Source organism: Bombyx mandarina, chromosome 20 (assembly GCF_030267445.1).
Source record: "Bombyx mandarina strain Sakado chromosome 20, ASM3026744v2".
NCBI classification, from domain to species: Eukaryota; Metazoa; Arthropoda; class Insecta; order Lepidoptera; family Bombycidae; genus Bombyx; species Bombyx mandarina.
Window position 1 is genome coordinate 11,483,883 of NC_143226.1, and position 26,132 is coordinate 11,510,014.

A 26,132-nucleotide genomic window follows, 5' to 3' on the forward strand; every position below is an offset into this window, starting at 1 on the left:
CTTGGTACCATTTCTAGTTAACTCTATGAGATTTGAGATCTACATTCTCGTCCTCTTAATCTAGTTTCGCCAGTAAAATTGTCGATACTGAAAATCATTTTCCATATTTATTTATTGCATCGACTAATCATTATGAAACAATCTTTATACTGTGTGTATAAAATTTCGATCTATTACGCCATGTTTGGATCCGTACCTGTGATAATATTAATTCTTTTCAAAATTTAATAACTTATTGCTCTAGATCAGTGATTCCAAAACTGCGGCACGCGTACCCAAGGTCTATATTGGTAATGGCGAATATGCATAGATAAACATTATCATTATATAATATGTCCAAAAAAGGAAGCTTAACATGAACGTTCCAACTAATAATTTGTTTTTTAGAAACCGACCACCTCACAGACCTTAAGGGCAACGAGACTCGTTTTTAGGAGTGTGTACTCCACTCATAAATGAAAAGATTTATTAGCGGGTGATGGAACGAAAAAAATTTGGGAAGCGCTGCGCTTCATGACGAGAGAAACGATAGATGTGAATTGTTCTCAAACTCCCAGTGCACCTGATCCTTAAAAATCATATCAAGTCTCACGTAGTTAAAACCCATTCTTAGATGAATTTCTTTGTGCGTCATTTCACCGGTTTCCTATTAACGAACACGTGCAAGATTCCAATGAATAGAATTTCTCGTTTTATTTTACGGAATCTTTTGATTGTTGTATAGTTTTATCTGGGACTCGACTTTAGGGGGCATTATGTACTCATCTTTATGTAATAAATACGTAGAAAGAACTCCGCGGTGCTAAAGTACCTACTAACGGATAGTTATAGCTCATTGCATCATAGCGTCATTAAAAAAAAAAAACACGCTTTCCCAGAAAGTGGAACTGAAATTTAGATAAGTGGTTGATTTTCGTTCGGGGCACTTGTTAAGGTTGTGGGTTAAACTAATAAAATCGTTGTATTGTCATCAAACCTTGTAGTGTGTCCAGTTTTTCAGTTAATCCGACGTCTTGAGGCTCGCAGAAATGAGGTTTTTTTGATGATTGAGAGCTTACTGGTGGCTCTGAGGCCTTTCCAGTTTCACAAGGACAGGTGGGGGAAATGACGTTGAAAGATTCCGTTATCATACATAGGTCAAGCTAATAACAGCGTGTTAAAAAATAACATGTCCGCAGTTCACACGCATTAGAAGCGAAGTCTTTAGAAGTATTCTGTCTCATTCTCTCGCAAGTGAACTCCCGTTGATGTATACATTTGTCTCTTTTTAAAGCTTTTTTTTTCTTTAATTTATTGATGCACAAAACAAATTACAATCATTACAGTACATATTAGCTAAATCGTACAAGTAGTACCTAGATCTAATCTTAAAATTATAATTTGCGTAATCACTGGTGGTAGGACCTCTTGTGAGTCCGCACGGGTAGGTACCACCACCCCGCCTATTTCTGCCGTGAAGCAGTAATGCGTTTCGGTTTGAAGGGTGGGGTAGCTGTTGTAACTATACTGAGACCTTAGAACTTATATCTAAAGGTGGGTGGCGCATTTACATTGTAGATGTCCATGGGCTCCAGGAACCACTTAACACCAGGTGGGCTGTGAGCTCGTCCACCCATCTAAGCAATAAAAAAAAAATCTGGATTGCAATCTAAATAATATGGGCACTCAGCAAAACCATATTAATGTGCATAACTTGGCTATTGAAAACACAATTGAAATTACAAATATTGATAACTAGCCACTAATTTCGTTTAATCATGTTTCTAAATCGCAGTGGCGCTAAAGAAGTAGACTTCAAAAACAAGCTTTCAACGTTCATGAGACCAGAGAACTATACGAGACAAGAATATCAAAGATCAATAGTAACGAATACTTTGACAACGACTCGAATCCGGATCATATGAGACAGTAATCCGAGCTACAACCACAACGCCAATTCGACCATCAATTCATTGATTTGATATTGACGAATTACTTATTGTTAATTAGCCGATGTTCACTCGCTAATCTTTCATTTTACGCATTACATATTCTGTTTTGATGTTTTATTAAAATTAGGGAATCACAACTCATTGCAAAACGAATTTATTGGTAAAACTAAAGCTTAAAAAAACCTTCAACAAACATATGTACAAATGGAACATCACTGCTTTGTCTTTGACAATTTATAAACATTAAATCTACAACTCTTAGAAAACACTAGATAACTCTCCGTAACTCTAGAATATCCATTGCATTAGAAGCGTTTAAAATTATAACTAAATGAATAGGCTATTTATCTATAGACAAATTTCTAATCTAAATAACATCTACTGATCCTAGTTTTTATTCGAAGTGTCGTTGTCCTAATAAAACTTAAAGCAAGCCACGACCAATGACCACCTGTTTGTAAGCAAAAAAAAATCGATCACGCTTCAAGAAAAAAATTGCTCTACACCAATAGCTCTAAGTTCGAAATTACCGCTGCAACGTCACGGTTACTAAGCACTTTACGAAACCAAGTTATTAATGCGACCGTCAAAATCATATCTAAAGAGATAATAGAAGTTAATCGGATGAAATAATGAGGTGTACACTTGATATACGGCTTTAGTAGATGCAAAAACCTGACCGGACCAGTCCCTTAAGACGATCAGCCAGTTGCGGGAGATGTGTCGCTATTTTTAGTATATAACTTGAGTCGATTAAATAATGAGAGGCGCGTTATGTGGCCACAATGTTGCGTCAGGAGGCCCTTGATGGTATTGTATTGAGAAAAGAAAAATATGCAAAAATTACCTCGGATTACCAGCGTTGGTTCTTAAATATCGAGATTTTTGGAGCTGATTATAGTCAGACATGGGAATTTTGACCTTCAAATCTGAACATATAATAACTTTACCTCCGTTTACCAGTGTGGGCTTAGAATACGTCTTATGACTAGTGATACAAAATCTAAATGCTTTTATTCGAATAGTCAGAACTAGGTAGACATAAAGAACATGATAAATACCTCTAGATAGATAAATAGATAGGATAGGTATTTAAAGGCACTTTCAAATCGTTATAACTTTACCATTGATTCGGATGCAATTTCAGAAGAATCGGTAAGTAGCTCAGGGTCAACCCTAGTGACTGTCTGTTCTTCTAGCGATATGCCTTATTCTCTGTCACTTCAATGTCGCAACCCTTTGAACTAAGTTGGTTACTATGGTTTTCCTATGAATCCCCTCATTCCGGATTTAGGCTCGCAGGGAAACTCCGAGCTTTCTACATTGATCTTTGGGTGATCTTGAGCCTTCTGATAAGGCCCATAGTGTAAGGTAGACGGTAAGTCTAATCTATACTAATATGTATATAAATCTATAGTGGTTTTTACGGATGTTCCGTTATAACTACTGCACCATGCATCCGATTGACTTGAACCTTGGTATCCATGTAGAAAATACATGTACTTAATGGATAGGCTAATATTTATATGAGTGTTGGACTCCCTAATAATTAATGACAATAAATAATAATATTAATTTTAAATGCCCAGCGAAGCGGGCGAGTACGGCTAGTATAATTTTATACGAGGGTTGAAATACTATTTGGTTTAAGCGACAGTTTTGCAACTTTACAGGCGAGCCATTTAAGGTTTAAAATTTGGAAAAAAATCATAACAAAAAAACTTCTTCAGCTATTTTAATGGAATAAACTTAATTGAAGTTCAATTAAAACATCGAACTGTTGAAGCTAATACCAAATAAAATGCACCTTTATTTACAAAGATAAATGTATATTTACGTATTATGTGAAATGGTTCTTAAACTAAACAGCCTTTTTACTCCTCGATATACGTTTAAATATTATCCGGCTATTTTCTCCGTATATTCGATAAATACATGTAGAATAGGGATCACAACGTATGAAATAAAACTTCTACTGTTCCAAAATCTTCTGTTAAAATAATAATTAAAAATTAATTAACATATTTATTACGCTCATTTTTTTACCGTCTTCGCCATCTTCCTTTTCTCTGTCATTCTGTCTGTCATTCTCTTCTCCCTTTCTTTCCGTTTTCTCTCTCACTCACATCTTAACGCTCCGTTTCACCCTTTTTTCATACGTTCGGTTCTTACCAATCCTACATACATAATAATATAATAATAATAATATAATAATTATTTATTTATTTCTCCCTTAAAGGTATAGTACAAATACAAATTGAAATTAACCTTATAATTTATTTTGTAAGCCTTTGAAAGAGCTGAAGTCTGTACTAGGTTCAAAGACCTGTATTACTGATCTCCAGGCTCCCTCCTTCTTAAGATAGATTAGGTTAGGTTAAGTCGTGAACAGATGCTGCGGATTAGTGTTGAGAGATGATTAAGTGTTATCATTTAAGGTCATTATGCGTGTGTGTGTGTGAACATATATTTATTTATTTATTTATTACACTTCATGTAAAATTTACACTGGCGGACTTAATGCCTAATGCATTCTCTACCAGTCAACATAAGGTAGTGCAGTGTAAATAGCGGTAGGTGCAATGAAATTTAGGTATATTAGGCTACGAATACATACAAAAAAAGTATATCTACATATATACAAAATCACATATACATACATACATATATACACACATACATACATATAATAGTTTATACGGTATTAAAAGGAATATATTAATAAATTTCCCAAATAACTTCATCTTAATAAGTTCATGACGATTCCGTTAACTTTTCCAACAGCATTCGCCGAACCCTTAACTTGAACGTGCAGCGGTTAGTCGGCTATATCGCACATAATTAAAACTAAAGCCTTCGTCAAACAGAACGCGTACTTAGCGCGCGTCAGAGCGCAAAACTAACGCCGCGCTATGACGCCGGGACGTGTTGTACTACTTTTTTTTTTTTTTTTTCTGATTGAAGGATTACTGTTGGCCCGGAGGCCTTTCCAGTTTCACCAGGACAGGTGGGCGAGCAAAGGCTCAGCCAGGAGGGATGTTGTACTACTACGGTATCATACCGTCAAACAGAGCGCCAGCGCTATGGTATGATACCGTAGTAGTACAACACATCTCGGCGTCATAGCGTAGCGCTCTGACGCGCGCTAATTACGCGTTCTGTTTGACGAAGCCTTAAGACCTATGTTTCATCTACGCAGACCAAATCAAACCGCATCATGTTTTTTTACCTTCAAATTATTAGTAGCGTACGTTTTTTTATCGAATACAATAAAAACTAATTAGTAATTTACAAATCACGATCGAGATTGTCAAAGAAGCGGTGATCGCATAAAATCATTTTAGGTATTAGTATGGTTATATAATTTTAATGAACTCATTATAACTATTGTACGAATTGTGTTGATTTAGATCGAGTAGAAAGTTTTGGTACTGTATTAATGGAAAACTCTTAATTATGTGCGTGTTAATAGATTTAGAGAAAATAATGAGTTGTTTTGTTGCGGATTGGAGAGAACTGGTACCGGTTATCAGAGTAGGTTTGTACGACGGCTTTTACTGGTAATATAGTGTAGTGATATCTAGAAATGATAGTCCGCGCGGGTGGGTACCACCACCCCGCCTATTTCTGCCGTGAAGCAGTAATGCGTTTCGGTTTGAAGGGTGGGGCAGTCATTGTAACTATACTTGAGACCTTAGAACTTATATCTCAAGGTGGTTGCGCATTTACGTCGTAGTATGAGCTCCAGTAACCACTTAACACCAGGTGGGCTGTGAGCTCATCCACCCATCTAAGCAATAAAAAAATAAAATGAGTTTTTAAGATATCCTCCTCCTTGCGTCGTAAACCCTCAAAGCTGAGGTCACCTCTAGGCTTCCGCTGGACGATATCACGCCCCTTCGATCTGTTCTCGGTAGGATGATACAGATATATTAAATTATAGATAGATACAGCATTTTAAGATATAATGGAAGTAAAAAATAAATAGTTCTATTCGAGGTATAAAGAAAATAATTATTCGGGTATACATTTTTTATTATGATTTTTTTATTGATAAAAAAAAACTACTTTGCAAAGTGATCAACTTTATTTTATTCACAATGATTTATAAAAAATATATAATAAAAATATGTTATTTTTTGTACTTTATTACAAAGCTAAGTCGTACACTGTGTGCATTACTAATAAAAATCTTACGTTATGGACGTTTTTTCCCGGTTAGGGTACCCCTCCGCATCGTCCAATAAGGAACTTCGTTCCAAAAAAAGTGCTTAAAATTATAATGCTCGCTTGGGCATAGCATTTTTTCTATTTTTAAGCAACACGACCTTAATGCTGTGGCAACACTGATTTACATCACAGCAAATGTATTCATACAGTATTAGAACACATGGCCACGTTAGCCACAGGAATTTGCTATTGTGTGCTGGTATATGAAATCTGATATTTCTTATGCTAAAATTTGACCCATAAACTTGACAAAATACGGTTCACCTCGTGTAAAATGGTTACTAGAGAACACCTTTACAGACTATATAAAACGCTGTTATAATAAGGTAATAATGTGACGTCATTTGGGGCTAAAATCTCGCAAAATTAAAATTTGCGTAATTACTGGTGGTATGACCTCTTGCGAGTCCGCACGGGTAAGTACCACCGCCCTGCCTATTTCTGCCGTAAAGCAGTAATGCGTTTCGGCTTGAAGGGTGGGGCAGCCGTTGTAACTATATTGAGACCTTAGAACTTACATCTCAAGATGGGTGGCGCATTTACGTTGTGGATGTCTATGGGTTCCGGTAATCACTTAACACCAGGTGGACTGTGAGCTCCTCTACAATCTAAGCAATAAAAAAAAAAATACAATCATCATATTTCATCTATTTTACAACGATGAGCCACAAACCACGTGCTTCGCTTGGTATTAACAATGGATAAAAATGTAAACATTACTTTCTATTAGTTATTTTGAAATATAAATGAATTAAATAACACAAAAATAGTTACTAAATGCTCGTTCGTATAGTTTATCGGAATTTTGCATTATCTTTAACTGTCCCCGGACTTTGCACTGCCACTAACGTTATACTGTGAGGTTTCGTAAGAGACACGAGAAATGTTGTGTTATTGCTTTTTAAGCGGTTACCGGAACAGTTGGAAGCTACAACGATGACATTAATCAGAGCTTACTAACCGGAAAGCTAGACTGCTTCCCGTTAGAAATATACTTATTAGTTTTGGCTCTAACAGCCTAAAGAAATATAGTCAAGATTTGAGGCGTGCTAGCATTGCTGAATCCACGGTATTTGTATTCTAATAAAATATAGGCTTGAAGAAATATTGGTTTTGAACAAAGCTACGACATGTCCTTCTTCAAACGAGGTTTATGGAGTGGGTCTGCCATTGGTATTGCCAACGTCCACGGATGACCGTAACCACTCACCATCAGGTAGGCCGTATGCTCGTCTGCCTACAAAAGCAATAAATTAAAAAAAGCCGTATAGACAATTAAATTTTCTGAATGTAAATTTTAAATGTTGTAAGAGTAAACGGATATAAAAATGACTCCTGCGATTAAGAAAGACCACAAAATTTATAGAATATCAATTTGATTATACATATAAAAATGAAAGTATATTTCAACACCGTATGTGTATTAAGAATATGCTGGTCTCTTTGGCTGGATTTGCTAGCAAAATTCTAAATGTTCTCTTTTTTCTCCTACTTATTTGCCAGTACTTTTTTTTTTTTTTTTTTTTTTTTTCCTACCTATGCTGATAGCCTTGAGAGGCTATTTCAGCGTACCCTAGCTTGTGTAGGTGAGCTCGCGGGGCTCAAACCGGAGAATTGCTAACACCGCCCTAGCAAGAGCAGTGCTTCGCAGAATCTACCACCGGATCGGAAACGCGACCCACTGAGAAGATCCGGCGAGAAACTCAGTGGGCTGTGTCTGTGGGTTAATTCGCTCGTCGAGCCCTTCGTCGCAAGCGACGGGTTCGGCGAGGACGGTGACCGGTGCTTGTATTGCCTAAAAGCACCGTTAATGGATCAGGAGGATCCGTGATGACGTGCTTTGGGCGACGTCGACGGTTTACCAAACGGTCTACAGGATCGGGTGTGTAGTTTCCGGCGGCCACGACAAGAGGGTTCTCATGTCGTGCCGCCTTCTCAAAGTGGCGCAGCGATGCCGACTGTAGATACTTACTGACGGGGTCGAGCTCCAGGTCATCGTGGAGGTCCACGTTCCTCTGGAACCATGGTGCTCCGACGGCTATCCTGCAGAATCGGGATTGTATAACCTGAAGGGGTTTCAAGTTGGTGCGGGCCGCGTGAGCGAACACTACGCTTGCATACGTCATGACGGGGCGTATGCAAGTTTTGTAGAGGGTTACCTTGTTACGGAGGGACAGTTTGCTTCGTCTACAAAGCATTGGGTAGAGTCGTCCTAGTATAAACGCGGCGCGATCGCGTACCGTTTTTACGTGGGGACGGAATGTCATCCCTCTGTCGAGGGTGACGCCTAGGTATTTGACCTTCGGGGCCCACGGTATGGGCTGGTCAAAGAGAGTGATGGGGCTAACGGCGGAGGTGTTTACGCGCCTATTGGGGAGTGGGGTGCTCGAAGTGGTATTCGGAGGGCGACCCCTTTTGAATAGCACCGCTGTGCTTTTCGTGGGGTTAATGTCTATTCGCCACTTCCGGAACCACTGTCCCATGGTGGTTACTGCGGTCTGGAGTCGCCGATGAAGCAACGACATCTTCCTACACGAGTAGTAGATAGCCGTGTCATCGGCGAAGAGCGCTAGATGGGTCTCCGGAGACCGGGGTATATCGTTGATATACAAACTAAATAGTAACGGGGAGAGTGCGGAGCCTTGCGGGACTCCGGCAGTCAGATGACGGGGACGAGAACGAGTTCCCTCTACTCGATATCGAAACGAACGGTTCGACAAGAAGTCTCGTATGATGAGCACGAGTCTGTCTGGCACTCCCATGTTGTACAGTTTGTAGATCAAACCGTTGTGCCAGACTTTGTCGAACGCCTTCGCTACATCGAAGAAGAGGGCGCCGGTCGGGATTTGTTTACGCCTATTTAGCCCTATTAAGATGTGCTCCGTGAGGCGGTGCACTTGTTGTACGCACGAGTGTTTGGCGCGGAATCCAAACTGCTCGTCTATTAGAATTTTATTCGCGGTAACGAAGTCCCAGAGGCGTTTCCGAAGGAGCCGTTCGTAAATTTTGCCTATCGCTGGGAGGAGACTGATCGGTCGGTAACTAGCGGTTTCATTATTCGGTTTGCCCGGCTTGTGTATACCGATAACGTCTGCTTCTTTCCATACCGCCGGAAAGATGCAGTGCGTCATAGCGGCATTTAAGATGGTAGCCAACATTGTTATCAGTTGGACTGGTAAGAGTTTTAACGCGCGGTTGCGGATGCCGTCGGAGCCGGGTGCCTTCTTAGGTTGAAGGTTGTCTATTACTTCTCTAACTTCGTCAGAGGTAATGGGGGGTAACGCGTCCGAGGGTGGCAGGGAAGCTCTGCGCTCGACCTCCCTGTCGACTGCCTCGGTGTGTTCGGGGTCCGCGTATTGAGTGCTGGTGGTGCACTGCTCTTGCAGTGCATCGGCCAGCAACTCTGCCTTGTCATCGTCATCGAAAGCCGGTGGTTGGCCTGAAGGGCGTACGAGAGGAGGCATAGTAGCGGTAGTTTCGGACTTGAGAGTCCTTGCTAGTCGCCAGTATGCTTGATGAGAGGGCGCGAGTCCTTCTAAGTAACTATCCCAATTCTCATTTCGGGCGTCGCTTAGGCGAGATTTTACATCCCGCTGTAGACGACGCATCCGAATCCGGTTTGAGTGCGTGGGAAGTTGATCGTAGGCCCGGATTGCCGCGTTTCTAACTCTTAGGAGGTTCCTAAGTTCCGGGGACAGTCTGATGCGGTGGAAGCTATCCTCCACATCGACTTCTTTTGAGGATCTTATGATCGCGGAAGAGATGTGATCCGTGATGATGTTTATGGATTCGACTGTCCTCGGGGGATGGAGTTGAATCCGGGCCGCAGGGGAGGATTGGTGGAGCGGCATCGGCTAAGCATTTGCCCAGCTTCTTCCAGTCCACCATGGTCCTCGTAGCTGTGACTGGGTTGTGGGGGCGACCGAGCTGCATAACGACAGGTCGGTGGTCTGAGTCGAGCTCTGACATTGCTTCGATGGAACGCAAGCGCAGAGTTACGTTCCTCAGCAGTGCCAGGTCTATAGTGCTCGGACGGAGCGCGATGTTATACGGATAACATGTTGGAGTTGGGGGACCGACTACTTCAAAGGTAAGGTCGTCTATAAACGCGTCGAGACGCCTACCGTTTATGTTTGAACTGTGGCAGTTCCACCTAGTGTGGTGGCAATTTAAATCGCCTGCCAGGATGACGGAGTCTCCCATGCCGAACAGTGACTCGATGTCACTGCTCAGAAGGGGCTTGTCCGGGGGGAGATAGACGGATGCGATGACGATCGGCTGGTGTCCCGTCAGCGAGATACGGCACACTGACGCCTCGATATGTGAGAGCGAGGGGGTATCGAGAGGGACAACGTGCAGGGCCCGCCTATAGTAAATGGCAGTCCCGCCTTTGGAGGCGGTGAGTCTGTCATTCCTAACCATGACGTAATTCGCGACTTTCGGGTCACGACGCGAGGGCTTCAGGCAGGTCTCCTGCACTAGCAGAATATCTACAAGATTGTCGCGGAGGAATTCGTAAATTTGATCGCGTTGTCGCGCGAGTCCGTTAGCATTGTAGAATGCTAACGTAAGGGAATATGGTTTCTCTCTAGCGTTTTGCGCCATTGATTACCGGTGATTTTAGAAAGTACGGGCCGCGGACTCGTAAACGTCCATGTATTCGAACGCGGCCGCGAGCCGTTGTTCGGGGTTTACCGCCCTTCGCATCGCGTCTGCGAACGATCGCAGACGGTCGAAGTTGACCGCCGTGACGAAGTCGCGCACGAGCGTGAAGTCGTTGACGGCTGAGGGTTGCGGGGGACGGTACGCGGGCGCGGGGGAGGTGCGAGCAGGGGCTGCGGCGCGGGACGTGTCGCGAGCGGGGGCTGGGGTGCGGTTTGTGTTCCCGACCTCGTATACGGCAGCGGTTTGTTCCACGCCGAGACGGTGGGAACCGCAGCCGGTACGAAGGCGGGTTTCGGTGCTGAAGGCACCGAAGTCTTTGGGCCGACGGTACGGGGGGCTGGGTGGGTCGGACGTTTTCGCGGAGCCCTAGGACATCCACGGTAATTCGCGGGGTGCCCTTGCTTAAGGCATAGGACACAGCTTGGAGGTTCGGTCGCGGTTTCCCTAACTCGCGAGCAATCTACCGTGGCGTGATCGCCGAGACACTTCACGCAGCGGGGGCGCGCGTGGCAATTCCGAGCCGAGTGGCCATATAGTTGGCATCTGTGGCACTGTCCGGGAGTGCCACGTCTATGGGGGGCTTCAATGGTAACCCCGGATAGGCCACATACTGTCGCGAGACATGCGATCTTTTTCTTGGCCTCCGGGGTTGGTTCTAGAGCGACTAGAACCATGTTATATGGTTTTTTGTCGCGTCCGTTGTGCATCCGGTGCACACTTACTATCGGGAGGGACTGAGCGGTCAGATCCTCCCTTACGTACTCTATGTCGAGTTCCTTCGGAACTCCGCGTATTACTACGCGGAGCTCGCGGTCCTCCTGAAGAGCATAGGTATGGAAACCTATGTTCTCCTTTCGGAGGTACGCGGATAGAGCCCTATGGTCGCCCGGCGTTGCGACCTTTATTTGAATCCCGTGCGCGACGTTACGCGCATGGGTATAATTTATTTTGTTTGCCTGAAGGGCCTGGGAGACGCGGTTCCATGCTGACTTCTCCTGGAGAATCAGCGGGGGCGGGGCGACAGTTTTTTGCGCGGGTGCGGGCTTGGGACGCGGCGGTGGCGTTGCGCGGCGGCCGGAGTCCGACTCCGGTGTCACGACTACCTGCGGACGGGAGGCAGTCGCTGATTTTGTTTGTTTTGTCGTGGAGCTCCGGGACTCCACGGCGCGAGTACGTTTTTTCCCGCGTTTTACCGTTTGGAACCCATCCGAGGTTCCGGGCTGCGGGCTCGTCGCGGACTCGAAGTCCATCTCCGATCCGGTATCGGAGTCTGAACCTGAGTTAATTATTACGGACGACGCGACGGATGAGATTGGCGAGAATGACGTCGCGGGTGCGTTAGGCGCTTCGTTGGCGCTAGGCGCTTCGTGAGTCGCTACGTGCGTACGTGCGCTCAAATTGGGTTTGGGGGCGGGGCCTGACTGCGCGGCTCGAAATGACGCGGCGAGGGACGCGGGCGGGGCGGGACTCGCGCGGGCGGCCCTGTAGGCCGCGAATTCGGCCGTGAGGTTGGATAGCACCGGGTACTTCTCGGCAAGTAACCCGAGAAACCCTAAGAGCTCTTCTTCCATTTTTTTCGTTTTTGCCCGGGGGGGGGCGTCCCCGGGACTTAAGGCACACTCGCCGAAAGGCGAGTCCCCTGAGTAGGAGTTCACCCCCTGAGCTTTACCAGCTCCAAGGGGGGGGAGTGCCTTTGCCGTGAAAACGGCAGTCGGCTAGGATTGGGGTGGAAGTTTGTGAAGGTGGGGCCCCCCTGGGTTGTGAGAATGCCACAACAAGCGGTGATCTCAGGGGGGGGTTAGTCTCGAAAGAGACTGTTTTACTCGCCGAATAAATAAATAAATTTAATAAATGATATGAGTGGATGATAATGTGAAGTCGTTACGAATGCACAATCGACAAGTTCGAGTTGCTTTTACGACACAAGGTCGCGACGCCAGCGATAGTGCGTCAAGAATTCGCAACAATGCCGCGATCGATGCGACAACGACAATGCAGCGAAACTCAAGACACAAGATCGCGACGGCAGCGACAGTTTCTCGCAAAAACACGTCCGGACTGTAAGGTGATGCAATCGGAACTTCGAGGAGCTAAGGTACAAAGAGTTTGCTAATACTAGCTCTAGCAAGAGCAGGGCTCTGTGAATTTACCACCGGACCGCAATCGTGATCCACTAAGACGAAGGAAGATACATGTAATAAAATTTGCTCCAAACACATAATTTCCGGCTCTCTTTATCCTAGATCAGTGATTCTCAACCTTTTTTTTGTTGCGGCACATATTTAACGATTTCAAAATTTGGCGGCACACAAAAAAAAAAAGATAAAAATTATTTACTTACTACCACACTCTGCAAGTTTGTCAAGTTTATCAAAAAATTTTAATATACGAAATAAACTAAAATATACTATACATTTTTTTTGTGGATTTAAATATATATTCGTGTTTAAAATATTTTTCTTTTAAAATGATATAATTTAATAATATTAACATTATTATATATCCGCAAAATTTGGCGGCACACTTTTGAAATTTAGCGGCACACAATAGTGCCGCGGAACAGTGGTTGAGAATCACTGTCCTAGATTCAGTGTCTTAATACAAATGTATATTATTTCTCACCAAACAACAAGCACTGGTAAAGGACAAATGTCTATTTAGAGATTTTCTCACGACGATACACATATATCTATTGTTTTGTAACGAAATTACGTATTGGGGATGAAACTTAGGCTTAATTTCTGTGATTATAAAGATCAGATTGTGATATGTTTTGAATAATAAACTAATGGGTGCGTCGATATTTATATTTTATAGGTTATATCATTGTAATGATTTCCGCTGGAATATTGTAACATCTTCAATGTTGTCTTAACCATTCCCTGATACTTAGTATGACTTCATTAATTGCTCAACACAGACTGTAACGTTAATCCCCAAAATTTCTATATCAAGACAAAAAGCTTTACTCAATAAAAAAAAAAATACAATATCAAGATTTTTATAGTCATCTTGATCTAAACGTTAGGATTATGGATGCCCACTGATATTGTACCCTTGTTGAAATCCCGCAGGTATATATATACATACATACATATTATATCGGCGATGCGCTAGGGCAGTGATTCTCAACCTTTTTTTTTGTTGCGGCACATATTTAACGATTTCAAAATATGGCGGCACACAAAAAAAAAAAGATAAAAATTATTTACTTACTACAACACACCACATAAATAGTTTATCAAAAAAAATTAATATAGGAAATAAACTACAATATACTATAAAACATTTTTTGTGGATTTAAATATATTATATATTTATGTTTAAAATATTTTTCTGTTAAAATGATATAATTTAATAATATTAACATTATTATGTATTCGCAAAATTTGGCGTCACACTTTTGAAATTTGGCGGCACACAAAAGTGCCGCGGAACAGTGGTTGAGAATCACTGCGCTAGGGTTTTAAACACGTGAGATCTATTACAACGAAAATACAACACGATTCTATAAAACGTTGGAATTGCGTGAATATTACAAAAAGGATTGTCTTCATATTTGTCACAATTAGCCATTTTTTGTTGGTTATAGCAACTACAACATCTTTTATACAACAAATGGAATTATTGCGAAATATTTCATGAAATGTAGAATTCAGAAAAAATACTTTAATGTTTTTACATGGGTCTGACTGGACACTATTACATAAAATTAATTTTATTTAATATAAACTAACGTAATTAATGTTAATTATAGCATAATTTATTATTAATATTTATAATTATTAGTATTGGAGTATTTTGACAATCATTGTGTTTTTAAATGATAAATTTAACGTGAAATATCTCCTGAGCATTTTTACATCAAAGCAGTGTCTGATAAATATTAAATATGGTAGAATAACAGCTTCATATATAACTAATAACAAATAAATAGAACAAACTTAATTATAAATCATGTTAATTATTGCCAATAATGTCGGCTTCCGCCCATATTTAAATACGTACTTATTTTTCTAAGTTAATACAATACTTAAACGATGAAGGAATAGTAACTATGTAGGAAAAATCAAACCCGCGAAATTTTGTGATATAATTCTGTATTGTAAGCCCGTAACGAATAGGTTCCATATCACCACCATTTTATCTACTTCTGCCGCGAACAGTAAGAAGGGCGGGGGATAATTTTTTTTCCTATCTAAGCTGATATAGCCTTGAGAGGCTATTTGAGCAGTTTTGATTGCTTTTTGTCGGGATCTTTAATGTCTATATTTAAAAGTATGTCTGTTTTTCTCTGGTACCAATAGTACAGAGAATTCTACTTTGAGGTCAGATGATCAGGTTTGATTAGTTAATACGCGAAGCAAAAACTTTGTACCCCTTTTTACGAACATTGCGCGGGGACGGAGGAGTATGAAATTTCTCAAACTTTTAGAGAATATAGGGAGTGCAGATTGCAAATTTTTTTTATGAATAAAAATACATTAAATCAATAAAACAAACATTATACACACAACCATGTATTTGACACAAAACACGTCATAATAATATAGGTACGTCAAACTTTTGTTATTACTTAAAGTCTGTGGTCAAATTGAGAATAGAATATTGTTTGTCGTTAATATTATTTATCTATATTGTAGTTTTGGCGTAATCTGTGATTAAATTAAAGAAGTATTACAATAGTATTACAATTTGACAATAGAACCATAATATTGCTTAATAAAAACATAAAATTTCAATTAATTATAGTCCAATTTCGACTACTGCGTGACTAATAGTATCAATAAATGTCTTGTAATTCAATAAAGTTAAAGGAAAAGTGTTCTTTTTTTTTCAAATTGACGAACTAATAGTTTCCTGTATATGATTTACAGCATTAATGTACGTGCATAAAACTAATCAGTCATTAAGGGCCAGTAAAACTGCGTTGTAAACAGATAACGAGTGGAGCTTATTTTATCGTAAAGTACTCGTTAGAGAGGTCGGGAGTTCATATAGGGGAACGGGGCCATAAAACCGGCGAACGTTCAGAATATGATAAAATATCGTTATGATAGTTCATTTCGTGCTAACATGCTTTTGTACTCGAAGACAATGTAGGAAACGTTTCGCGCTGGTTAATTGTTCGAGATGTTACAAGCTTTAGTATGTTTGGAACTCGCGTGTAAATTATTGAACTTTGTCTGATTAATTGTTTTGGCATTGAGTTTTTATAGGTATACATATAAAATGTTTAGTTATTGATTTATTTATTAAGCTTCATTTGTTTAAATACATTGGAGGATTTAATGGTTAAGACATTCTCTAGTGAATCCGCACGGGTAGGTACCAGCACCCTGCCTATTTCTGTCGTGAAGCAGTAATGCATTTCGGTTTGAAGGGCGGGGCAGCCGTTGTAATTATACTGAGACCTTAGAACTGATATCTCAAGGCGGGTGGCGCATTTATGTTGCAGATATCTATCCAGTAACCACTTAACACCAGGTGGGCTGTGAGATCGTCCACGCTTTTAAGCAAAAAAAATATTAAAAAAAATCGTGATACCGCAGTGTGGTTCCATCTAAGAGAACTGAAGTATAGTTTAAGTTCGAACACTGGTACAACCGCATTCCAATGTAATTTAAAACTCTGATCTATGTTTGGATTTCGACTGTGACATTCACGTTTTGATAGCCATAGGTTCACGTTACCCATTGAGCGGGTTCTTTTTGAGTTAATCTATCTATATATTAATACGTGAAAAAAAAACTTTGTACCCCTTTTTACGAAAATTGCGCGGACGGAGGAGTATGAAATTTCCCAAACTTATAAAGAATATAGAGAAGGAGTGCAGAATGTTAATATTTTCTTAAAATTATGCATTTTTAATCAATAAAAGAAACATTACAAACACTACCGTGTATTTGACACAACACACTTATAATTACTACACTCTTTTATTTATTATTTAAAGTCTGTGGTCAAATTGAGAATAGTTATTTTTTTTTATTTTTTTTTATTGCTTAGATGAGTGGACGAGCTCACAGCCCACCTGGTGTTAAGTGGTTACTGGAGTCCATAGACATCTACAACGTAAATGCGCCACCCACCTTGAGATTGTTAAGATAATATTGTTTGTCTTTAATATTATTTGTCTATAGTCCAGTCTTGGCGAAATCTGTGATTATAGAAGCATAGATTATACACTTAATATATTCGATTATAGAAGTCTTTGACATTAGACCCATAATAATGTTCAAATTTAAAAATTCAATTAATTATAGTGGAATTTCGACCACTAGGGGAGCACTAGTTCGCGTAAAAACACGACTTGCTTTTCCATAGAATAATTATTTCAACTTTACAAGATTTTGCGCCGTTACGAAGAACCATACTTTTGTATAGAATACAAGCTACGTCACTCATAGTACTGCGTTATTCACTTGTAAATTTTTTTTTTTTTCTGAGATGTGTGGACGAGCTCACAGCCCACCTGGTGTTAAGTGGTTACTGGAGCCCATAGACATATACAACGTAAATGCGCCACACACCTTGAGATATAAGTTCTAAGGTCTCAGTATAGTTACAACGGCTGCCCCGCCCTTCAAACCGAAACGCATTACTGCTTCACGGCAGAAATAGACGGGGCGGTGGTACCTACCCGTGCGGACTCACAAGAGGTCCTACCACCAGTAATCTCTGCTTGTTCAACTGCAAAATCTATGAATTTATTCGCAGTTGCATTCAAACATTACCTAATTAGCTTTTCGAGGTCATCGACTGTGCGTCTAAGGAAAATCGCTGTTTTAATGTCCACACATACGTATGTATACACTCCGTACGGTCCCGTAAATCCTGATCGACTATTGTATGGAGGTTAATTGAAAAGATAATTTATCCCTTTTGTGGGTGAATGAGGTCTTTGACGAGGGAACCATTGACGCATTCCTTGTTAAAGACTCTGAAACGTGATGCGGTAGTACAAGTAGTAAGTAGCCTGTCACGAAATTATAATCATCTATACATATAAATAAAATTGGAGTGTCTGTTTGTAATAAGTATTGAAATAACAGCTTTTTACTACATGCATATGAATATAATAGGTTGGGGAAAAAGTCTTTTCGCATTATAGTATGTGGCATATACGACTATTATATACGGTACATAAACCAAAATAACATTTTTTACAATTTTTGTCTGTCTGTCTGTCTGCCTGTCTGTTTGTCCCGGCTAATCTCTGGAACGGCTAGGCCGATTTTGACGAGACTTTCACTGATAGGTAGCTGATGATATAAGGAGTAACTTAGGCTACTTTTTTTAGAGTAGCTTCGCCCCGCGGCGTCACCCGCGGTACGACAATAACCGCGGGTAACATCGCGGGACTGAGCTATTAATAATAAAATTTAATGTTTCCGAAGCGAAGCGAGAGCGGGTCGCTAGTCATAAAAAACGTTAGCAAATATAGTGTCATTTTGAGTCAAGCTATTTGGTATTTATTATAAGAAAGGTTTTTAACAGGGTATTTGCTTATCATAATGAATGTATTATAATGGGGAATGAGTAATCGATATGTAAAAAATGAAGTCTTCGTGGCCTAAAGGATAAGACGTCCGGTGCATTCGTGTTGAGCGATGCACCGGTGTGTTCGAATCACGGAATAGATAAATAATTATTATTTATCTATTCCGTGGTTCGAATCCTGCAGGCGGGTACCAATTTTTCTAATGAAACACGTACTTAACAAATGTTCACGATTGACTTCCACGGTGGAGGAATAACATCGTGTAATAAAGATCAAACCCGCAAAATTATAATTTGCGTAATTACTGGTAGTAGGACCCCTTGTGATTCGGCACGGGTACGTACCACTACCCTACCTATTTCTGCCGTGAAGCAGTAATGCGTTTCGGTTTGAAGGGCGGGGCAGCCGTTGTGACTATACTGAGACCTTAGAACTTACCGTTGTAATGAGACCTCAGAACTCATATCTCAAGGTAGGTGGCGGCATTTACGTTGTAGATGTCTATGGGCTTTGGTAGCCACTTAATACCAGGTGGGCTGTGAGCTCGTCCATCCATATTATAAGAAATAAAAAAAATCGATTTCTTGAAACTACTCGTGGACTAGCCTTTGCGTGATATTAGTGAGAGAAACATTCTCTGGAGTACCAACAGTAATGGTTCCAAGCTTCATGAGAATCGGTAAAATGTAATAAAATTAAGGAATAGGTATCGATTTTTATTTATCGATAAAATAAATGAGCGCGGAGAATGAAAGTATCAAATTTTTATTTAGTTTTTTTTTTTTGTTGTTTCAGAAGGCGGGAGTGCCATCAATGGCTTGACATGATGTTCAGAACGGCGTCAGTCGAGGGCTCCGGGCCGAGGACGCCGCCCGCCTACGTCCCGCACCCCCCGTACGTGCCCCCCCGTTTCTTCCCGCCCAGGATTAGACCCCCGCCCCCGCAGTACTGCTTCGACGCAGCCCGATTCGCCTGCGACGCTTCCAAGCCGCGATACTTGGACGTTGAAAGAGAACGGCTGGTCACGAGATGGTTGGCTGAAGCTAACGAAGCTCTGGTTCGCCGCGATCGACCTCCAAGGTACAAACCGAGGAGCAGCGAGCGAAGACCCGACTTCCTCGACAGGCGACCGGTCCCGGAGTGGTCTGATAACTTTCTGCTCGGCAGACGCAATGGTTCCGTGGAGCCGGAGGACGATACTAGTGAAGTGATGACGTTAAAAGACTTTGTTGATAAGTTCTCTCTGCCTCGTGTTGTAAAGTTCGAAGGGGAGGATAGGCCAGTGCTGTTGTATAGAGTGTTGGAGGCGCACAGGAGAGTGGAGGCGGTACCGTTGTCCGGGAAGAAAGGGAAGCTGGTCGGGAAGCCGTTGTATATACCGGATTCTTATGATGGTGAGTTCGATTTTATTATTTCACTTCACAAATTGTCCCTCCCTAGCTTTAGGTAAACTGCTCACAATGTTCCAATATCTAATATTAGTATTCTTTAAAAAATATAAGTAATCTAATTTGGCCACGGCCATCGGCTACTCATCCTTTTAGTCTACCTTCTGTGTTCTTAAAATGGTTAGTGATAGCCTTTAGTAAAATGCCGGTAAGTTACTAAGACTTTAATGAAACTTGAACTTATTGGAGGAACGTACAGCGATTTCGAACAATTTCCCCACAATTGTGCTATTTTCTGATCATATATTTTTAATGGATAAGTAATATAAAGCGGTTGAATAAAACTTGATTAACTAAATAGTACAAGACTAACGCATCATCACTGTTCTCGTTCGCACTAAAAAATTTAGTATATAAGACGAGTTATACCGTGCAAACAAAATTCGGACAGACTATATTCTCTAACACGTATCAGCTCACCTTTTTTCACCTACCTAAGTGGATAGCCTTGAGAGGCTATGTCAGCGTAACCCAAACAAGTAGGCGAGCTCACGAGGATCAAACCTGATGACGTTGCTAATACTAACCCTAGCAAGAGCAGTGCTTCGGTGACTCTACCACCGGATCTAAAACGTGACCCACTGAGATGATCCGGCGAGAAACTCAGTGCTCGAATCTTTATTTGTATCACAAATGCAAATCATTCTTAAAATTAGGTCACGAGCACTGACTATAACAAACAGCTAACTTCAATGCGCCATTAATGTTTAAAACGGCAATTATAGTGTCTGTAGCTACCCATGTATCATTGGCCAAACAATAAATAATAGACAATGAGAATATGGTACTGAATTGTTTGTTTCAACTATCGGATACGATTAACGTTCTTTGATAATGATGTAATACGTCTCTTGACTGCCTATGTTTGGCCAAGCTTGGGGGATTTTATCAACACAGTTCACTAGTTGAGCATACGTTAAAAAGTTGTGCCTGTGTCTTCATTTAATTTTACCATCGCATCGCCGGCTACCGGAGCTGATTTCAACCATTCCACCGAGAACCAATACGTCCATAGTTTCCAGATATCTTTTCTGTCACGCACCAACTGGCTTTGGAATGAACTTCACTCCTCGGTGTTCTGGACTAGTGACGATGATGTCTAAAGCCGAAAAGTGTTTTGTTAAATGTATAAGACACGATAAACATTTACTGTTCTATTTCGCTCTTATATTTTGCTCTGTGGTCATGCTTACGGACCACCTGGGAAACTTTTTGCAAACAATTGAATGTATTACGAAAACTATAATAATATGCAATTTCGAAAAGGGCACATGTCGCATATTTTGTCAAATACGTTTTTTCTTAAGCATGTAGTTTTGAGGCTCACCAACACCCATTTTATAATAATTCCAGTAATTTTCAATTGCTAATTAACACTAAAATATATCTCAGAAGTTAATATTTTAAATTTTATACTGCTTTAGAAAATAATCAGTTTTTTTTTTCATTTCCTGAACATTTTACATATTCAGAAATGTGCCCTTTTCGAAATTGCATATTTAATTAAATACATTACAATTCTCTCCTGGTCGCTTCGCATTCTACACTTTCTTTAATCGAAGCGAACTGATTCGATATGATCTGTGAGACGTAGCTTCTTTTGAACGTCGTTCCAAGCGGGTGAATTTTACACACGATTTCCCAAAACGATTTCATTAGGTAATATTTATTGATTTGATTTTTGATATGATTGGATTTGATTTTGATTGATTTTTTTTTTCTCTTCGAACTCTTCGTCGTAATGGACGCGTTCAACGAGGACGGTGTCTGCTGCTTGAGGGTAATTACTTATGGTAATGTGTAGGTTCTATGGTAAAATAAAATAGGTATCTTGTCGATAGGTATATCTATATATGGTATAGGTATATGAATTTGAATCAATATAATAATGATATAATTAATTAAAATTACTTTTACGGATTAATCTGCGGTTTTTTTTTTATTGTCTATATTATTAGTGTTTGAGGGTAAAAGATCGCGCGGCAGATTACTGTTACAACGGACTTAATAAAGGCGAGCTAGTCTGAGCTAGGAGACAATATTCCTTGAGTATTGTCTCGTATCTCTAGATGAGCTTTGAGAAAAACTTCGGTCATAGAGAGTGATTAGGGTACACTGCCTTTAATTTCCTTAAGTCTACTCATGAGGTGAGCGCATCCAATGCACGTCTTGTGACCAAAACGAGAGCCAAACAAAATCTGGAAGCTTCGATAGGAACAGACGGACGTTAACAAAGATCCGAATCTCCGTCCCGTCGTACACAAAACGAATTCTAAATCGCCGAGCGGTACTTCAGATCGTCACATACGTTGGGGCCTCATGTGATATTCATTCGTACGAGTGCAACGTCCTATTACACTCACGACTGAGGTCGCGACCTTATCGCTACCGGGGATACCTTGTTGGTCAGTAGGGCTGTGAGCCACCAACGAATAATAGTTAAAAAAGAAAATAAAACCGGGACTAAGTCACACTTGGTGATCTGATCCAGAATTAGGATTCGCTGTACTATGAAAACTACAACAACCAGGTAAAGAGCAAGCCAACCTGTACATCACGCGAACGTTTGTCCGATGTGGGAATGAGCCCCACGACTCTCACCCAGCAGTCAGTGGCCCTAGCTATTGCACCACCGAGTTTTAGATGGGTACGGAACTCTTGATATCGACAGATCAAACGTATTTGGGCGCAAGCGTGTATTTGGTAGTTTGCCATCACCTGGTATAAAGTGGCTATCGGAATTTATGCACCTCACATCGTGAATATCGCCATCCACTTTGAGGCAAGTGGTTGAGGTCACAATTGTATTGCACAACGGCTGCCTTCTCAAAATAGGCCAGATGATGATACCTAGCCATGCAGTAATTACCCAGCCTATTTCCGGATTGAAAGGAGAGACTTCATGTATCAAGATGAGTAGTGGCATGCATGTTAGTATAGGATCCCTGGTACACTTTTCATCATTTATTACTAACAAGCTGATTTTTCGTGAATAGCTTCCTTTTGACTAGACGCCCAACTTTTTTCCTTACAGTAACGTTAGTAAATGGTAGCTTACTGGGGGTAGCAAGAATAAAATATGTTAATTTCACGAATTTTAAAAATTTATTACTAACCGAATTTTTCTTTGTTAACCTATCGAGATAATTATCTAAATAACGTGAAAAAATATTTGTAATAAATGATGAAAAATGTACCAGGGATCCTGTACTGTGTTGTATACTTAATGCAATAAACTATTTTTTTATAGGTCTATAACTTGTGAGATCAGTCATTTTTAAATTACCTAACTCGTGTCCGTAAATAATGATTGCTCTTTATCCATAAATACCTGGTTTATGACTTTAGAGCTTTAGCACTATTTTATAAGCCTCACCTGTAAACTTATAATTTATATTTACAATGGTTCATAAAATAAGCCAGGAACGCGAATAAGCTGATGGCCTATTTCAAACTGGAATATACTTTTTTTTTCTTCCTATGCTGATAGCCTTGAGAGGCTATTTCAGTTTCTCCTTGACGTGTAGGTGAGCTCACGGGGCTCAAACCGAGAGCGTTGCTAACACTGCCCCTAGCGAGAGCAGCGCTTCGCAGAATCTACCACCAGATCGGAAACACGATCCAATGAGAAGATCCGGCGAGAAACTCAGTGGGCTGTGTCTATGGGTTCATCTACCCGTCGAGTCCTTCGTCGCAAGCGACGGGTTCGGCGGGGATGGTGACCGGAGGAATATACTGTTTACTAAGCATAAGCACTGGACGATTTCTTAATCGGCTCTCATGAATCGGCAACTTAACACAAAGGTAGCAGTCGCACCCCGTGCTCCCATAACCTTATATGACAGAGGGCGCGTCACTTGATTTTTATTTGCGTACGTAATGCACGTGTCATGCAAGAGCATCAATAAAAAAATTCTATGTTTTTTAGTGCTACCGACTTAACATCGAAAATTTCTACCTGGCTTTGCTTTTGGGAATGACCTGACCATTGAGCTGGTTTGATCATGAGTTTGGGAGAGGCGTAACAGAGCCTCCGAACGGCTTGTAGTAAAGTAATCAATTTTTTAGCTAATTTGTCGAACGACAAATTGTGTTTTCTGTATTGCCTATGGATTGCGTGAAAGACGATATGTGTAAGGGAGTGAGCGAACGGTATATGATATAGGAGTATGGAAGGAGAAAACATGTTGCACCGACCCCAAGCGACTGGGAGAAGGGCAGGGTAATGATGATATTTTAATGATATTTTATTGCATGATGCCTCCTGATGGGGATGAGTTATTGTTTTTCATGGACGCCGGCAATGCCAGGGGCAAAACCAAGCCGCTGCCCACCACTAAATTTGATATGAGTAAAATTTGATTATGAAAACATTTTTGTTATAAAAATCTTACTAGAGAATGGTGTCGTCCATCTTTCGATGTGTAGTCTGATACCTGTTTTATTTAAGCCTTACTTAGCCGTTCGTATATTCGGGTTAAGGTGTTTTTTACCAAAGGCATCCTATTTCTACTTAACGAGGAGCACGCTGGTTACAAAAACCTACATTGTACTTCAGACATAGCCATTGACAATGGCCACTTCTTGCCTCCTGACAATAAATTGATTAGTTAACAAGGCGACAACGTGAGAAAACATGTATAATAGGTCTGTATTACCGGTCTGACAAAGCGTACAATAAATTATTTCATTACTTTTTTTTTATAGCTTAGATGGGTGTATTATAGTCGAATTTCAACTACTGCGGGACCTCTAGTTAGTATTAAGACCCAAATAGCCGTGGGCGCTTATGAGCTCTACGGCAAAGGTCTCGTTTTCCGGTACTATGTGGCTTTAGTTGAATAGGCCGGGTCTCCCACGCGGGGAGGTCGCGTCAAGGCATTGTTAGAAGGAAGCCAATTCAATTATGTTTACCCTTAGTTGTTTTGCATGTGTCTTTTGTTACAAGAATAATGATGTTACTATATAGTTCTATACGAGGTCGCCGTGGAGAGGCCTTTTAGGGATCCGTAGTTATTGTCGAAAATTAATATGTATTTTTTTTATTGCTTAGATCGGTGGACGAGCTCACACTCCACTTGGTGTTAAGTGGTTACTGGAGCCCATAGACATCTGCAACGTAAATGTGCCCCCCACCTTGAGATATAAGTTGTAAGGTCTCAGTATAGTTACAACGGCTGCCCCGCCCTTCAAATCGAAACGCATTACTGCTTCACGGCAGAAATAGGCGGGGTGGTGGTACCTCATCTGTGCCGACTCACAAGAGGCCCTACCACCAGTACCATCGTAATGTTGGTTCGTTTTCTGTTAAACTAATAATTTTATAATGTTACGGTTTTACGGTTTCATCTTGGGTTTATTATTATTATTTTTAGTTGAGATGGGAGGACGAGTTTCCGGCCCACCTGATGTTAAATGGTTACCGTAGTTCTAGTCTGAGTTTGAGCACTTTATACAAAGGCTGCCTCACTCTTAAAATTGAAACGCACTACTGCTTCACAGCAGAAATAGTAGAACCTACCCATGCGGGCTCACAGAAAGCTTACCACCAGTAAACGTCATTATATTATTTCCGACGTTTCCGAGACTTTGAAATATTTATGTTTAGCAAAATTCACAGTCAAGGACTACTAATTTATATTTAAGCGCTATGGACATACGTGGCTTACAGCCTAGAAGTCTAGCGAAAAACTTAATTCTGCTGTACATAAAATACATGTACATACAAGGACTCTTGATTTACACAAGTCCAAAGCAATATTAGAGCCGACCGTGCAGAAAAAATAAAAATCGTTCATTGAATATTTTTCCTTTTTGGTCGTCCAGATATTCAAATGAGCTCACGGCTTTCATTGTATTAAGTCAAGTACAGCGCCTGGTGGATACTCTCGGGACATATGGCTACAGATATCATAGATATTGTTACGCCGGTAAGAGTAACGCCATCTATCGCCGAATAGTCGAACGAATATCGAAGGATCTAGTAGCACCTAGAACGCTCGAGAAGTACAACGCCATCTATTGTAAGATAGCGGAAACATAATACTAGAAATGTGTGGAATGTTCTCGATAATTCTAGGGATTTAGTATCGGCTATAAAAGCTTGCATAGACGGCACGCAGTCATTCAGTAATCGGAATTACTCGAAGCGAAACAGCGAACGGATCACCTGAAGCGAAGCGGAAGAAGCGAAGTGCTTGTGAAGTGTTTTAAGTGTTCTAAGTGTTGAAATACAGTGTTAACTTGTAATTCGGTAGAATTTTATTTATCCCGAACCCCAGCGCGTAACAATATCACAGATATCATGCTGTATAAAAAATTACGTTTGGAAGGTCGTCGGAAGGTCTCATGTTA

The 26,132-nt window shown here is 40.8% G+C and overlaps 1 protein-coding gene across 2 annotated transcripts in view; it reads left to right on the forward strand.

Annotated features, from left to right (window-relative positions):
• Positions 1-26,132, forward strand: part of B4 (imaginal disc development protein B4) — a 135,069-nt gene that overhangs the window by 34,102 nt on the left and 74,835 nt on the right. Inside the window, exon 2 of one of the 2 annotated variants that reach the window (XM_028173691.2) lies at positions 19,126-19,724. In XM_028173691.2, coding sequence (XP_028029492.2) covers positions 19,154-19,724 — 571 coding nt within the window. In that variant the 5' untranslated portion in view covers positions 19,126-19,153. The remainder of the gene's footprint in view (positions 1-19,125; positions 19,725-26,132) is intronic. The other variant, XM_028173693.2, reaches the window with a different exon arrangement.